Below are 15,662 nucleotides of genomic sequence, written 5' to 3'. Positions count from 1 at the left end.
ATTGGGGTCTTCACACGTCATGTTTCACGCCTGACCTGCCATAGACCTTTCTGCAAATTCAGATGGCTCCATGATCTTTAGATCTCTTGCTGAGACCTTATGGTTCTCATGTGCCACTGGCTCTATGCCTCCACTTTCTCAAGCTATATATATATATATATATATATATATATATATATATATATATATATATATATATATATATATATATATATTAAATGCTATGTTATGCTACCCCACATATCACCTCTCTATACATGAAGTCTATTTTACAGTCTACTTTGTTATTATAGGATACAATGACTTAGCAGAAACAGTCAAGAGATGATAACATGAGCTTAAATGAGCCTGGAAGGCAAAATATAAAGCATTACATATGAAGAAATGCAATCATCAGAAACAAATCTCTGATTTCCTCAGTATGGGAGCTCTTGGACTGTTTTGATTATGATTTTGGCCCTAGATAAATACATATGCTGTACTGCTTTATTTAATTTTCTGGGTGTCTGCATGAGTGGTCAAAGATAAAAAGAGTGTGATGGATCAACATGGAGGCAAACATAGATGCATCCTTCACATCTCAGTGCCCCGTTGCACATCTCTACTATTGAAACACACAATCACACACACAGACACAAATATGTGTAATTCTTCACATCCTCTTCAAGACATGAGGGCACTTTTAGACACCAGTTTATGTTGTTTTAAAATGTGATATTGGAGATATTTTTGATTGCTGCCACCAGATATTGCAATGTCTTCTCCTCCCCCAGTTGTAAACCCAGAAAAGAGTAACCACATTACATATTTTGTACCTGGCAGCATTCTATGTAATGCCTTGAACTGTCTGTTGCAATGCTGCTGTTTTGCACTTGAAAATCTACTCATGATCATTAAACTATCTTCCAGTATATCTATTTATCTATTTGGTGCATCCAAAACACACTTACGCACCAACTAAAGAGCTTTGAGAACATTTTCATCCTCAGAGTACCTCTTTAGAGGCCACTACATTATCCTGTATACTATTTAAAAAAAAGTAAAAAGCAAGTGTGAAAAGCTAATTTCGATATTCAAAACATGATCACAGTAACATTCAGTACTACTTACTATTCTAAGAGAAATATTGCAGATACAATTGCACTTTGACTCATGAGATATGTATGAATCAAAAAGATCAAAAAGAGTTATCTTCCACATAATAATGTTTGCTGCGATATCAAAGACCAAAAAACTTCTGAATAGCTCATCATGACATCACATTAAATACACACAGATGCATATGACAAAACACAGCCAGGGAAATACAATACAAATATGATACAATCTGAGAGAAAGTCATTGTGTATTTCTGTCTATATTTAATCAAAATCTGATGTTTGCTTAAGATACTGTTCTAGAAAATTTTGAAAAGGTGTCAACCAAAGCTAAAAGTTGGAAGATACCACAAGACAAAATCTGCCGATCTATAGCAAGCTCTGTCTACACATGCCTTAATAATACACATAAATTATTTGATGGAAATTTAGACAATGGATCTGTAAACTTAATCTATAATAAAACACTCAAACACACACAAATCCCCTGATACATATATAGTGAGTGTTATTTTAACTGCTCTCAGGTAACTCAATCATTCTGGCTTCCTGCTGAGTTGAAAAAAAAAAATCTATTTCTTTTTCCACTGTTTTCTTCTTTGTCTACAGAAAGTATTGTACAGGAGGTGGTCAGTAAAACGAATGAAACCTGAGTTTTTTCCCCCCTCTAAACAATTCTAAACAGAAAACACCATATTTAAAAATGTAAAACTGTGCAATATTATTATGTTGAAAGATAAATTACAATAGTTATTCTATAGAGTTAGATTGGATATGTAAATTCAACAGACATGTAGTTCCAGTTTTTCCTGCACTCATTGATAGTGAATTAAATATTAACCTCTAGGCCTGTTTAGAAAATAGCCTTTGCATCACTATCCCTGCTAGTTTACCACAAACACGGCTATTCAAAAATAGTAAAAGTAACTGTTCCTATTTTTCCATCAAAAATCTTATCACAAACTTTCAGTTCTCATAGATATTGAACATTACTTTTTATACCTTCACATAGGCTAAAAGACTGTTATGCTTATCTACCAAATGTTCCTCTTTCTCTCAGAGGCTGAAAGCTCAAATGGATGGCAGTGAACACACTGCACCTAACAGCAGTGGCTACTTCGCCTCTCAGTACATTTGAGGGCTGAGGATTCAAACATCTTTGTAAAGTCAACCATCTTCATCCTCAACCTCATCTTTCACTGTCCCTTCTCCACCTCTGGACATTTCCGCCCAGGCTTTTTGGGAGGGAACGTTGGCACGTGGGCCCTAAATTAAGCTACCTGCCTCTTGGGCTGCTTAAACCAACGACACAACATCACAGAAGGTCATCATAGTCGTCAAGTTTGGAGTGCTGACGGCTCTTCCACAAACGGTAGAGACGGAAGTCAAAGTACATCTCAATCATCTCCTTACCTGAGAATGGAAAGAGCAAGACATTTTTATCTCTCCTAAAAATATCTGACAAAAAAATCTCAGGCAGTATATCTATGCCTAATCCGCTGTGTAAAATAGATCTAGATTAGGAGGCATTTTTAGGCCTTTGTGGGTGTTTTAAATACAGTTCTCTATTTAAAACAGTGGTAATTATCCTCAACAGTGTGAATCAAGCCATGGTGAGTCCATAGGGGACAAAAGAAGATGGAAGAGGAAGGAGGGAACGGAAAGGGAGGGGATGGAGTGGGCCTCCTGAGTCAAATGAGAAGACAGAAAAAGTGGGAGAAGATAATGAGGTCTTAATTGTAGAGTAATTACTGTTAAATCAATTGCTGTGTTTGGGTAAGAAGTCACCTGGTACACAGGTTGCTGTACAAATGCCTTGCGTTTGTTTATCTATTACAGCCTGATAAATTACCACCAGATGTACAGATATACTAGTACACACAGTGGCCCCCAAAAATATTGATACCTACTAGACATTTGAGCCACACTTAAAATGCATAAATGTCATTGCATTAAATAACAAAATGTCAAACCAAGTGGCATCTGCTCACAAATAATCATAGACTTTTCTCATAGCTAACCTTGATTTCCATAGCCATTTTTGCAATGAATTTTAATCAACTGGGCACAAGGTCCTTTTTTGGTGGATGTATGAAGTTTCCCTCACATTTACACAGGTGTTCTAGCAGAGTAACTACATGTGTAGTTTATCATATTCCACTAAGCTTTCAAATCAGAAAGTGTCTAAATACTTTAATGATATTAATTTTGAACAATATGCTGTCTCTACTGTTCTATTTAATTTTTTTTTAAATGTAACAAACTTTTTTATGTTTTTGCTTAAAAGATTTGCTTGTGCTAACTTTCTTTAAAATAAATGCCACTTGCTTTGATAGTTTGTTATATAAATCCAAGATATTCATACATTTTTCATAGTAGCTAAAGTATCCAAATACTTTCTGAGGCCACAGTAGTTGTGTGCTCTTTTGTTCAGTCTGGATCTGTGCTTAGTAGTTTTAAAATCTATGAGTGGCCAAGACTGTTTTTGTGTGTGTGTGTGTGTGTGTGTGTGTGTGTGTGTGTGTGTGTGTGTGTGTGTGTGTGTGCGCATGCACGCAGTGCACCTACCCTGTGCAGACAGTTCCAGAGGAGACTTAAACTCAATGGCACAAGGTTTCATCAGTCGCTTGAGGTTTTGAAAAAGCTGAGGAAAAGAGAAAGATCTGCAGTTTCACTACTTCTCAATTTCCATGGTTATTAAAAACAAACACAGTGGCACAAAGAAGCTGGAACAAGTTGAAAATGGCAAAAAAATTCAATATTACTCTTAAAATTACTTATACATTTAAAAACATTTACAATACAATTAGTAGGATTTTAATATTCAAATAGCTAGAAATAATAACGCTAAAGTGTAACTTTAAGAAAGGTATATTCATAAAAACACTTTTGTAGGAAAACAATGGAATTTGATGCAAAACATTACTGACTGGCTTATCTTTTTCAACTCATTCTTACTGACAAGTCATACGCAATTTTGACAAAACCTTATCTATATATGCCTGCTACATAACATTACTTTTGTGACAAATTTGAATCAGCAGAATTTGTAAAAAAAAATTTAATAAATCACAGAAAAAACCAAATGTTTATGTCTTCAAGACATAAAAAAAATATGCACAAGATCAACAAATGTAAGGTGTAATGACAAAGCAGTACTGGCCCAATCGGGAAAGTGACAATTCTGTTAACTGGCACAAAACTCTCTCATACTGGCCCCAGGCCAGCAGGCCATCCTTATTGTTGAGCCCTGTATATTAATATTTAGCCTACTCAAAATGTTAGAACTTGAAAAAAGAAACTGTAAGTATCCAGTGACTAGAAAGGCTGACGGTAGATTTTTGATACTTTGCGGAATTACCATTTCTGTTAATCAGCCAAGCAGTCACGGTTATGGGCAGATCTCCAAATGGCCAAAAATTGTTCAGTTAATCAGCTTGACTGATATATCTGTCTATCGTTAACTAACCAAAAATCTCTCTGCTTAAGCTTCACTCTGGCTGACTGTGATGGTGCAGTAGTGTGATTGCATATGGTGCTAACAGGAGCCATACGGCAATACATGTGTGTCACAGACCAGATGGAGCTGATCAGGAGCGAATGAGGGAGTGTTAAATTGTGTTCTACTATGCAGTGGTCGAGCTCTGCTGGAGGGGGTCTGGTAGTGTCAATTTGAATCCTCTATATCAGGACAAAGCTTGTCATAACGCATTAACTGCCTCCTGCTATTCATCTCTTAATCCCTCGACTTTTCAGAAACAGAATCAGAATCAGAATCAGCTTTATTGCCAAGTATGCTTACACATACAAGGAATTTGTCTTGGTGACAGGAGCTTCCAGTGTACAACAATACAAAAACAATACAAAAACAGCAGCAAGACATAGATAATAATAAAAAATAAAAAATAGCTATACACATACGTACATACACACACAGACACATACATACATACATACATACACACATACACATACGTAGTGCAATCTAATACAAATTTGTTATCTGTTATCTACAGTTCAAATACAAATCTGTTATGCACAGTGCAAATGTTTTTTTTGTTTTTTTTTTTCAGAGGAATGAAATGGCAGAAGAGGTTGGATGTGTTGGATAAATATAAAAAAGACTAAATTGTGTATTGCACATAGTTATTGCTCAATGGGGCAATTTAACTGTTCATGAGATGGATAGCCTGAGGAAAAAACTGTTCCTGTGCCTGACGGTTCTGGTACTCAGAGCTCTGAAGCGTCGGCCAGAAGGCAACAGTTCAAAATGGTATTGGGCAGGGAGTGGGGTCCAGAGTGATTTTTCCAGCCTTTTTCCTCACTCTGGAAGTTTATAGTTTTTGAAGTGGGGGCAGGGGGCAACCAATAATCCTCTCAGCAGTCCGAACTGTCCTTTGTAGTCTTCTGATGTCTGATTTCATAGCTGAACCAAACCAGACAGTTACTGAAGTGCAGAGGACAGACACAATGACTGCTGAGTAGAACTGTATCAGCAGCACCTGTGGCAGGTTGAACTTCCTCAGCTGGCGAAGGAAGTACAACCTCTGCTGGGCTTTTTTCACAATGGAGTCAATGTGGGTCTCCCACTTCAGGTCCTGTGAGATGGTAGTCACAGACTATGAGACACTTTATGCCCAAACGGAGTACATCACAGCCGGTTCACCCTCACTCTGCTTCTAGCCAGCGCCTGACTAAAAATCCCATACCTGCTGCCTCACTGACACCTGCATATCAGCACGCGCAGCAAAAGCATTCCTGACGGGCACAACCCTTTGAAGCAGAAAGCAGAGCCCGTGGTTCACTCCAAAAAAGGCTCGATTGGAGATACAAAACACTGTTCCCCATCTCCCCACTACTGGTTGTCGGGAAAGGAATATTGTTGTTCACAATATTGTTCAAAATGTTGTTTCTGTGTCTTGCACTCAAACAAATGCAAAAAAGAATACAGCATTCATTGCAAATGCACAAGATGCTCACACATTCTCAATAAAGAGCCCTTTTCCTCTTCAAAGCACAAAATTATGCACAACCGCTTCCCTATAGAGAGCGACGCATTATATCATACGGTAAACAAACCAAATTGCCCTATGTCCCATTACGCGGACACGTGGCGAGCACTAATGGGTATTTCAGAATGGGTGCAAAGAAACAATCGAACATGGTTATACGATCCAATTTGCACGCCGGCCATCCCGTTTCAACGGCATTCTGTCTTCCATAGTTTCATCCGAAGACACGCCAGTGTTATGAGCCAAAATACACAATCTCCTCGTGAAAAGCGCAATAGAGATTGTGCCAAATTGTAAAGCCCAAAAAGGGTTTTACAGCTGTTACTTTCTTATCCCAAAGAAAGATGGCGAACTTCGGCCGATCCTGGATCTGAGACATTTAAATCGTGCACTCACAAAGCACCCGTTCAAAATGTTTACTCAGAAATGGATCTCATCGCATGTACGCCCACACGATTGGTTTGCGTCAATAGATCTGAAGGATGCGTGCTTTCATATCCAAATAGTACGACATCACAGGATGTTTTTGAGATTCGCGTTCGAGGGAACAGCGTATCAGTTCAAAGTCCTGCCCTTCGGACTGACTCTGACTCCTCGCACATTCACAAAGTGCATCGATGTGGTTCTCATCCCTCTAAGACTGAGCAGCGTGCACTTCTTGAACTACCTCTGCGATTGGCTGTTACTGACACAATCAGAGGCTCTGTTATGCCAGCACAGAGACTTACTGCTTCAGCATCTAAACAGCTTGGGCCTCAATGTGAACTGGGCGAAAAGCACGCTCACACCAGCCAACAAATCTCCTTTTTTGGGATTCCGCATCGAAATGATGATGTTTCATAAAGCATTGGGATTTATGGCAGCGGAATCCACCGTCATTCCATTAGGTCTCTTAGGAAATAGCAAACTGTCATGTCCTGGTTCGCTCAGACATCGTGACAGTTGTGGCATATATAAACCACTAAGGTGGAATTCATTCACCACCTCTGTTGAGATTGACAAGTCACCTCCTCCTATGGAGCGAGCGTCATCTCATCTCCCTGAGAGCGACATATGTCCCAGGCCACCTGAATTACGGCATGGACCTACTGTCACGCCAAGGGGTGATACAGGGCGAATGGAGAATTCATCCTCAAACTGTATTGAGGATTTGGGAAATATTCAGCAAAGCAGAAATCGATCTATTTGCCAAAGTGGGGAATACCCACTGTCCCCTCTGGTACTCAAAGTCACAAGCCCCACTGAGAGAGGACGCAATGGCACACAAATGACCGGTGAAACGCAAATGTGCGTTTCCCCCGGTATGCCTGATTCACTCTGTCATATGCAAAGTCCGAGAGGACAAGGAAACGATTCTATTGGTTGTGCCAAAATGGCCCAACCAGCCATGGTTTCCGTAAATGGTAGAGATGCTGTACAGCTCGCCGAGGGAAATACGGCTTAGGAGGGATCTCCTCTCTCAGGCACAAGGCACAATCTGGCATCCCCAGCCCCAGCCCCAGCTGTGGAACCTGCATGTGTGGCCCCTGAACAGAGTGTGCTAAATGCACCAGAACTAACCCATTCCCACATGAACACCATTTTACAGTCCAAAGCGCCGTCCACGAGACACCTCTACATGCTAAAATGGAAGGTGTTCACTGATTAGTGTCTTTCACATGGCAAAGACCCAGTAAACTGCCCAATACATGAAATTCTCATGTTTCTTCAAGAGCGATTAGACACAGGACTCACTCCGTCAACGCTCAAAGTGTATGTGGCAATTATATCTTCGTATCACGCACATGAAGCCGGCACCTCTATAGGCAAGCATGATTTAATCAAAAAGTTCTTTAAAGGAGCAAGACGATTAAACCCACCCTAACAGAAAAAAATCAAAGAGACAGTGTGTTACTGTTATCTGATGCCAACACTACAGCAAAAGAACAAAGGCAGGAGCTTTAAATCAAGGAGAACTTGGCATAGAGCTGTTTGGTTGCTTGCTGCACCTGGTCAGGTGCTATATATAGTAATATCACTCCAGCATTTTTTTTTTTTTTTTTTTGCCCTTCTGAAGTAGCAGGGCTATGCTCAGAGGACCATGGGGGAAATGGCTAAATGTAGTGAAAAATCCTACATGTTTTTTTTTTTATCTGTAGACCTGCCTGCAGAAACCAGTTAGATTAACTGCTCAGTTGGCAGAAATTCTAGTGAGGTACAAGACTCTAGTAAGCACTCTAGTTTTGTGTTTTTACAGGTGCACTTCAATCAGGAGAGCATGTGCACTTCAATCAATAAACTGCATCAAGATTTGTTTACCAGCATCTGTCATACAGGCGCACTGCAGTAAACCTGCAGCTTAATGGTGTTGCAAAACCTTATATATATATATATATATATATATATATATATATATATATATATATATATATATATATATATATATATATACATACATATATACACACATACATACATACACACATACACATACGTAGTGCAAATCTAAATACAAATCGGTTATATACAGTGCAAGGGAAAGTAATGGCAGAAGAGGCTGGATGTGTTGGATAATATAAAAAGACTAAGCTGCGTATTGCACATTAATTATTGCTCAATGGGGCAGTTTTAACTGTTCATGAGATGGATAGCCTGAGGGAAAAAAACTGTTCCTGTGCCTGATGGTTCTGGTGCTCAGAGCTCTGAAGCGTCGGCCAGAAGGCAACAGTTCAAAAAGGTAGTGGGCAGGGTGAGTGGGGTCCAGAGTGATTTTTCCAGCCTTTTTCCTCACTCTGGAAGTGTATAGTTCTTGAAGGGAGGGCAGGGGGCAACCAATAATCTGATCAGCAGTCTGAACTGTCCTTTGTATTCTTCTGATATCCAATTTTGTAGCTGAACCAAACCAGATAGATACTGAAGTGCAGAGGACAGACTCAATGACTGTTGAGTAGAACTGTATCGCAGTGCCTGTGGCAGGTTGAACTTCCTCAACTGGTGAAGGAAGTACAACCTCTGCTGGGCCTTTGTCACAATGGAGTCAATGTGGGTCTCCCACTTCAGGTCCTGTGAGATGGTAGTGCCCAGGAACATGAATGACTCCACTGCTGCCACAGTACTGTTTAGAATGGTGAGGGGGGACAGTGTTGGGGTGTTCCTGTTAAAGTCCACAATCATCTCCACCGTTTTAAGCGTGTTCAGCTCAAGGTTGTTTTGACTGCACTAGACAGCCAGCTGTTTAACCACCCTTCTGTATGCAGACTCATCGTCATCTCGGATGAGGCCGATGACAGTGGTGTCGTCTGCAAACTTCAAGAGCTTGACAGTGGGGCCCTTGGCGATGCAGTCGTTGGTGTAGAGGAAGAAGAGTAGTGGGGAGAGCACACATCCCTGGGGGGCACCAGTGCTGATTGTACAGGTGCTGGGAGTGAATTTCCCCTGTCTCACAAGCTGCTGCCTGTCTGTTAGAAAGTTGGTAATCCACTGACAGATAGACGTGGGAACAGAGAGTTGGTGTAATTTAGTCCGGAGAATAGCTGGGATGATGATGTTGAAAGCCGAACTGAAGTCCACTAAAAGGATCCTTGCATATGTCCCTGGTCTGTCCAGATGTTGCAGGATATGATGCAATCCCAAGTTGACTGCATAATCCACAGACCTGTTTGCTCAATAAGCAAATTGAAGGGGATCTAGTAAGGGTCCAGTGATGTCCTTCAGGTGGGCCAACACCAGTCTCTCAAATGACTTCATGACCACAGACGTCAGGGCAACAGGCCTGTAGTCATTAAGTCCTGTGATTTTTGGTTTCTTTGGGATGGGGATGATAGTGGAGCATTTGAAGCAGCATGGGACTTCACACTGCTCCAGTGATCTATTGAAGATCTGTGTGAAGATGGGGGCCAGCTGGTTAGCACAGGATTTAAGACATGCAGGTGAAACGCCGTCTTGGCCTTGTGCTTTCCTTATCCTTCGAAAGACATGGCACACATCATCTTCACAGATCTTAAGTGCAGGTTGAGTAGCAGGAGGGGGAGGAGGGGGGTTGCAGGAGGTGTTGGTGTTTGTGTGAAGTGAAGTGAAGGTCAGAGCGGGTGTGAGATTGGGACTTTCAAATCTACAGTAGAACACATTCAGGTCATCAGCCAGTTGTTGGTCCACCACAGGGTTGGGGGCAGGAGTCCTGTAGTTATTAAGTTGTTTCATGCCACTCCACACTGATGCAGGGTCGTTAGCTGAAAACTTTTTTTCAGCTTCTCAGAGTATCTTCTTTTAGCCACTCTGATTTCCTTATTCAGTGTGTTCCTGGCCTGATTGTACAAGACTTTATCCCCACCCCTGTAAGCATCCTCTTTGGCCTGATGAAGCTGCCTGAGTTCCGCTGTAAACCATGGTTTGTCGTTGTTAAATGTTAAATAAGTCCTAGTAGGGATGCACATATCCTCACAGAAACTGATATATGATGTAACAGTATCTGTGAGCTCGTCCAGATTTGTGTCTGCAGCCTCAAAAACACTCCAATCAGTGCAGTCAAAGCAGGCTTGTAGTTCCAGCTCTGCTTCATTGGTCCATCTCTTTACAGTCCTTACTACAGGCTTAGCAGATTTTAGTTTCCGTCTGTAGTTTGGAAGAAGATGAACCAGACAGTGATCAGAGAGTCCCAAAGCTGCTCTAGGGACAGATCGATATGCATCCTTTATTATTGTGTAGCAGTGATCCAGTATGTTCCTGTCTCTGGTTGGGCATGTAATGTGCTGTTTGTATATGGGCAGTTCATGTGTGAGGTTTTCTTTGTTAAAATCCCCAAGAATAATAATAACTGAGTCCGGGTATTGTTGTTCCGTGTCTGTGATTTGATCAGCCAGCTGTTGCAGCACGGCATTCAAACACGCATTTGGCACGATGTAAAAACTCAACAGAATAAACGAAGAAAACTCCCGCTGTGAGTAGAAAGGCTTACAGTTAATAAAGAGCGCTTCCAAATTAGGACAGCACATCTTTAACGTTGTACACCAACTTTCATTGATGTAAAAGCATGTTCCACTGCCTCTTGTTTTCCCTGTTAACTCCACAATGCAATCCGCTCTGAACAGCTGAAAGCCCGGCAGATGTAATGCGCTGTCTGGAATGGCTTCACTCAGCCAGGTTTCTGTGAAGCATAAGGCAGCAGAGGTTGAAAAGTCCTTGTTTGTGCAGGTGAGGATATGTAGTTCGTCTGTTTTGTTAGGAAGAGAGTGGAGATTTGCTAGAAGAATGCTCGGCAGCACTGTTTGAAAGCCGCACCGATGGAGCTTGACCAGCGCGCCTGCTCGTCTCCCTCGCCTGCGTCTCCCCAACAGCACAGCTGCGCCTCCAACCTAAAAGTCCAGCAAAACGACTGAATATTCAAAAACCGGGAAAAGATTGACTGGTATATGCTGTCGAATGTTCAGCAGTTCGTCTCTGGTAAAACTGACTGGAAAAAGATCACTAAACACAGGACAAACAAACAAAAACAACAAAACAATAGGAGTGCTCCACACCGAGGCTGCCATCCGCGGCACCATCATGATGTATATATGCACTAACAAATAACACCACAATATTAAAACGGTCTCACGTGTTCATGTACATGGCCAAACATTAAGTTTTTTTTTAGCTGGTCTGTCTGGGCCAGCAGTTCAGATTTTTACTTGCCAAAACTTTCACTAGCCCCACCACAAAAAATATGTATTTTTGTGTTTATTTACCAAAAACTTTCTTTGCTGGAAAACTATGGCATACAATGAAAAACATAATTTTACTGATAACAACTATGAAAGATTTTGCATGTTAATGTGTGTATGACATTTTAATAAGATCTTGGTCTTGGTGTACTAGATTTGCTATGCTGCTGCTTGGGATAGGCGATACCACTTACATTCTTTTCAATCCGATTCCACTATCAAGGCCAATATCGCTGATACCAAGACAAACACCAGTACTTACAGTATATTAAATAGATTTTGTATGTGTGTGTGTGTGTGTGTGTGTGTGTGTGTGTGTGCATATTCTTGGGATAAAATGGGTTATTTTAAATAGTATTTTTAAAATCCGTATTTTTTACATTTATAGGCGTAAAAAGGAAAATATTTAGACTTCTGTTTAGTTTAACCTTATGAAAATTGGCCATGGTTTTAGTACAAAAACCACTGGTATTTATACTGTATCTATACTATAAATCAGTGACAGTAACCATAGTTTAAGCATGGTATTTGTAGTAAAACCATACTAACCACAAAATTAATCATGGTTACTAGAGTCATGGTAATTACAATACTACTTTAGTAAAGCATGGTTTCCCCCAGAAAAAAACATGGTTACAGTCATGGATAGTAATGTCATGGTAACTACAATATTAATAAAGTAAAACCAACCCTTTCAAATCAGTCACTTCGATGCTGCGTCAGTAGATGGCGCTATGGGAAACTCTTCCCAGGAATGACGATCTCTGAAGCCCTACAGAATCATGGCAATCGTGCACATAAGCACAGTTTACATAAACCGAAGCACAGTGCCATTTTATCAGAATGCTTCTCTTCAGGGTCATGATTTAATCTCTCGTGCTCTGAATGCCTGAATATTTGCTTCCTCATAGAAACTACACACCTTAATAGTGAGTAGATTATTTCTACCTCCCTGTTTGTGCTCCGATGAACAGCGTATCTTTTTAACACTTCCATGTTTGATATTGTGTATTGTGTTGTATTGTGTGTGCTGCTTTCAGTGAAAAGAAACAAAAAGAGCCTTTTGCTTTATGACATCATTATCAAGATTATGTTTTGCAAATGTTTCAACAAGCACATGAAAAAAAGAGCTATATATCTCTCTGTCTGATGGGCATGAGTGCTGTTTTCTATAAGCAGTGTTCACTGAGACTGGTTGCATTTACTGTGAGCACAAACATAAGACGCTTTGCTTTTGGCTCGCATTTGTTATGAAAGCCGAAGCTGTTCCCCTCTACACTCGCTATAATCTATAATAAATAAATGGCTTCTGAGGAACCATACAAGGGAGATGCAAGGAAATTTGAAGAGGATTTGTCGCCGGGCCAGTCTTACTTGCCTCCTCTCCTCAAGAGGCTTTGCCCGTTCATTATGATCACTGTTACTGCATGGGCTGAGCCCACACTGACAAAGTGGTCATTAAGATACATAGCATTTATTGTAAGACTTGACACTCAAAATACTTTCATTCTGCCATACTCCTTCTGGACCAAGAGATGCGCTCTCTTCCCTTCATTTGAAAAATCAGGGGCGGAGTGTCAAGCGCCATCTGCCAATATATTGCTGTGATTCTAAAGTGCTTCAGAGATTGTCACTCCTGGGAGAAGTTTCCCATAGCGTGAGCTACTGACGCAGTGACTCATTCCCTTCATTTCAGGGAACAAGGGTTACAGTTGTAACCAGAACATTTCCACCATAAAACCATGGTTAATACAGTCATGGTTAATACAATATAACTATAGTAAAATGTCCTGGTTACTTGCGTAACCTCCATTCCCTGATAGAGGGAACGAGACGTTGTGTCGATGTAGTGACACTAGGGGTCACCCTTGGGAGCCCGAGACACCTCTGGTCTTTGATAAAAGGCCAATGAAAATTGGCGAGTGGTATTTGCATACCACTCCCCCGGACATACGGGTATAAAAGGAGCTGGTGTGCAACCACTCATTCAGGTTTTATACTGAGGAGCCGAGACAAGGTCCCGGCCATTTCAGCGGGTAGTTCAGCATTGTAGCAGGAGGGACACAACGTCTCGTTCCCATCGACGTTGTGTCAATGTAGTGACACTAGGGGTCCCTATACAAAACGCCGCAACTATCTGAACTGTTTTACGTGAACTGGCGGTGTGTGATGGGTAAACTACTGTGTGCCTCATAGCCAGCGCACCAGGCCATCACATAACCTCCCCAAACGCTCTTATGGGCGTTGAGCGGTCCATCAGGAACAAGTCGACTGCCCAAAAGATAGAGACGGGCTAGCCCAGTCGTGGCCTCTTATCCCCTTTTTTTCACTCCCTAAAAAAAGGGGGATTATCTGACTGGGCTGACCAGGTCTAGTCGGGGGGGGGGGGGTGTCCCTCCCAAGGGGAGCACACCACGGAGACCACATCTCACCCAGAGTGAGGGGGGGTATTTAAGTGGAAATACGTCACATGGTCTTGCCAAGCTATATCAGAAGTATGCCATGTGGAGAAGTCCCATGGTAGGTCCTACCCTATGGGGGAGGAGTTACTACAAGCATGGAGACTGGGCAGAGGGGCCTCTGCCCAAGGAAGAAACAGTTTGCCAACAGGGAAATGAATTAGCGGAAGAAATGCGTCGCATGGGGTTACCTACGGGGAACCACCACATGTGGAGCACCTACCCCAGTACAGGGCTTTAGTTAGCACGTGTACTGGGCCGGCAGCAAGTCTCTCCAAAAACTCGACTGCCACAGGGCTCGGAGGAAGTCAACCAGGGAACACAGTTTGTGAACACTACTGGGAGTTAACGGCGCATGTCTTCAGCTCAGGGGAGGTGAAAGGCGCTATGTGCAAGCGATACACCCGGCCGGCTGTCCTGGACTTACCTGCTTGTGCGTGCAACTACACGGGACGAATCCGGTTCCACCCGGAAGTTGTAGAACCTCGCAAAGGTGTTGGGTGTTGCCCAGCCCGCTGCTCTGCATATGTCTGTTAGAGAGGCGCCACTGGCCAAGGCCCAGGAGGCCGCTACACCCCTGGTAGAATGGGCTCATAGCCCTACCGGGAGCGGCACGTCCTGGGCGTGATATGCCATAATTATGGCGTCAATGAGCCAGTGAGCGATCCTCTTATTGGAGACAGCGCTTCCTTTCCGCTGTTCACCAAAGCAGACAAAGAGCTGCTCAGAGACTCTAAAGCTCTGCGTGCGATCCAAATAGATGCGTAAAGTGCGCACCGGACACAGCAACGTCAGGGCTGGGTCTGCCTCCTCCTGAGGCAGCGCTTGCAGGTTCACCACCTGGTCCCTAAAAGGGGTCGTGGGAACCTTGGGCACATAGCCTGGAACGAACTCCAGGCACGTTTCGCTGACAGAGAACGCTTGCAGGTCTCCTACCCTCTTGATGGAAGCGCAGTCAGGAGGGCAGTCTTCAAGGAGAGTGCCTTGAGCTCAGCTGACTGCAAAGGCTCAAAGGGGGCTCTCTGTAGACCCTGAAGAACTACAGAGAGGTCCCATGAGGGAACGAGGTGCGGTCTGGAGAGATTCAGCCTCCTGGCGCCTCTCAGGAACCTAATGATCAGGTCGTGCTTCCCTAAGGACTTACCGTCCACTGTGTCATGGTGTGCCGCTATAGCGGTTACATACACCTTCAAGGTGGAAGGGGATAGCCGCCCTTCCCACCTCTCCTGCAGGAATGAAAGCACCGATCCGACTGCACATCTCTGGGGGTCTTCCCGTCGGGAAGAACACCACTTAGCAAACAGATGCCACTTAAAGGCATACAGGCGCCTTGTAAAGGGGGCCTTAGCCTGAGTGATCGTGTCTACCACCGCGGGTGGTAGACCGCTTAGGTCTTCCGCATCCCGTCCAGTGGCC

General features: G+C 42.5%; 1 protein-coding gene across 1 annotated transcript in view; it reads right to left on the bottom strand.

The window, feature by feature from the left end:
- Positions 1-241: 241 nt before the first annotated feature.
- Positions 242-15,662, bottom strand: part of nsmfb (NMDA receptor synaptonuclear signaling and neuronal migration factor b) — a 76,000-nt gene continuing 60,579 nt past the window's right edge. Inside the window, exons 14-15 of the mRNA XM_051668730.1 lie at positions 3,666-3,741; positions 242-2,510 (exon numbers count right to left, since the gene is read on the bottom strand). Of these exons, the coding sequence (XP_051524690.1) occupies positions 2,413-2,510; positions 3,666-3,741 (174 nt within the window). The 3' untranslated portion in view covers positions 242-2,412. The remainder of the gene's footprint in view (positions 2,511-3,665; positions 3,742-15,662) is intronic.

Source organism: Myxocyprinus asiaticus, chromosome 3 (assembly GCF_019703515.2).
Source record: "Myxocyprinus asiaticus isolate MX2 ecotype Aquarium Trade chromosome 3, UBuf_Myxa_2, whole genome shotgun sequence".
Taxonomy (NCBI): Eukaryota; Metazoa; Chordata; class Actinopteri; order Cypriniformes; family Catostomidae; genus Myxocyprinus; species Myxocyprinus asiaticus.
This window is presented reverse-complemented; position numbering and strand designations above follow the sequence as displayed.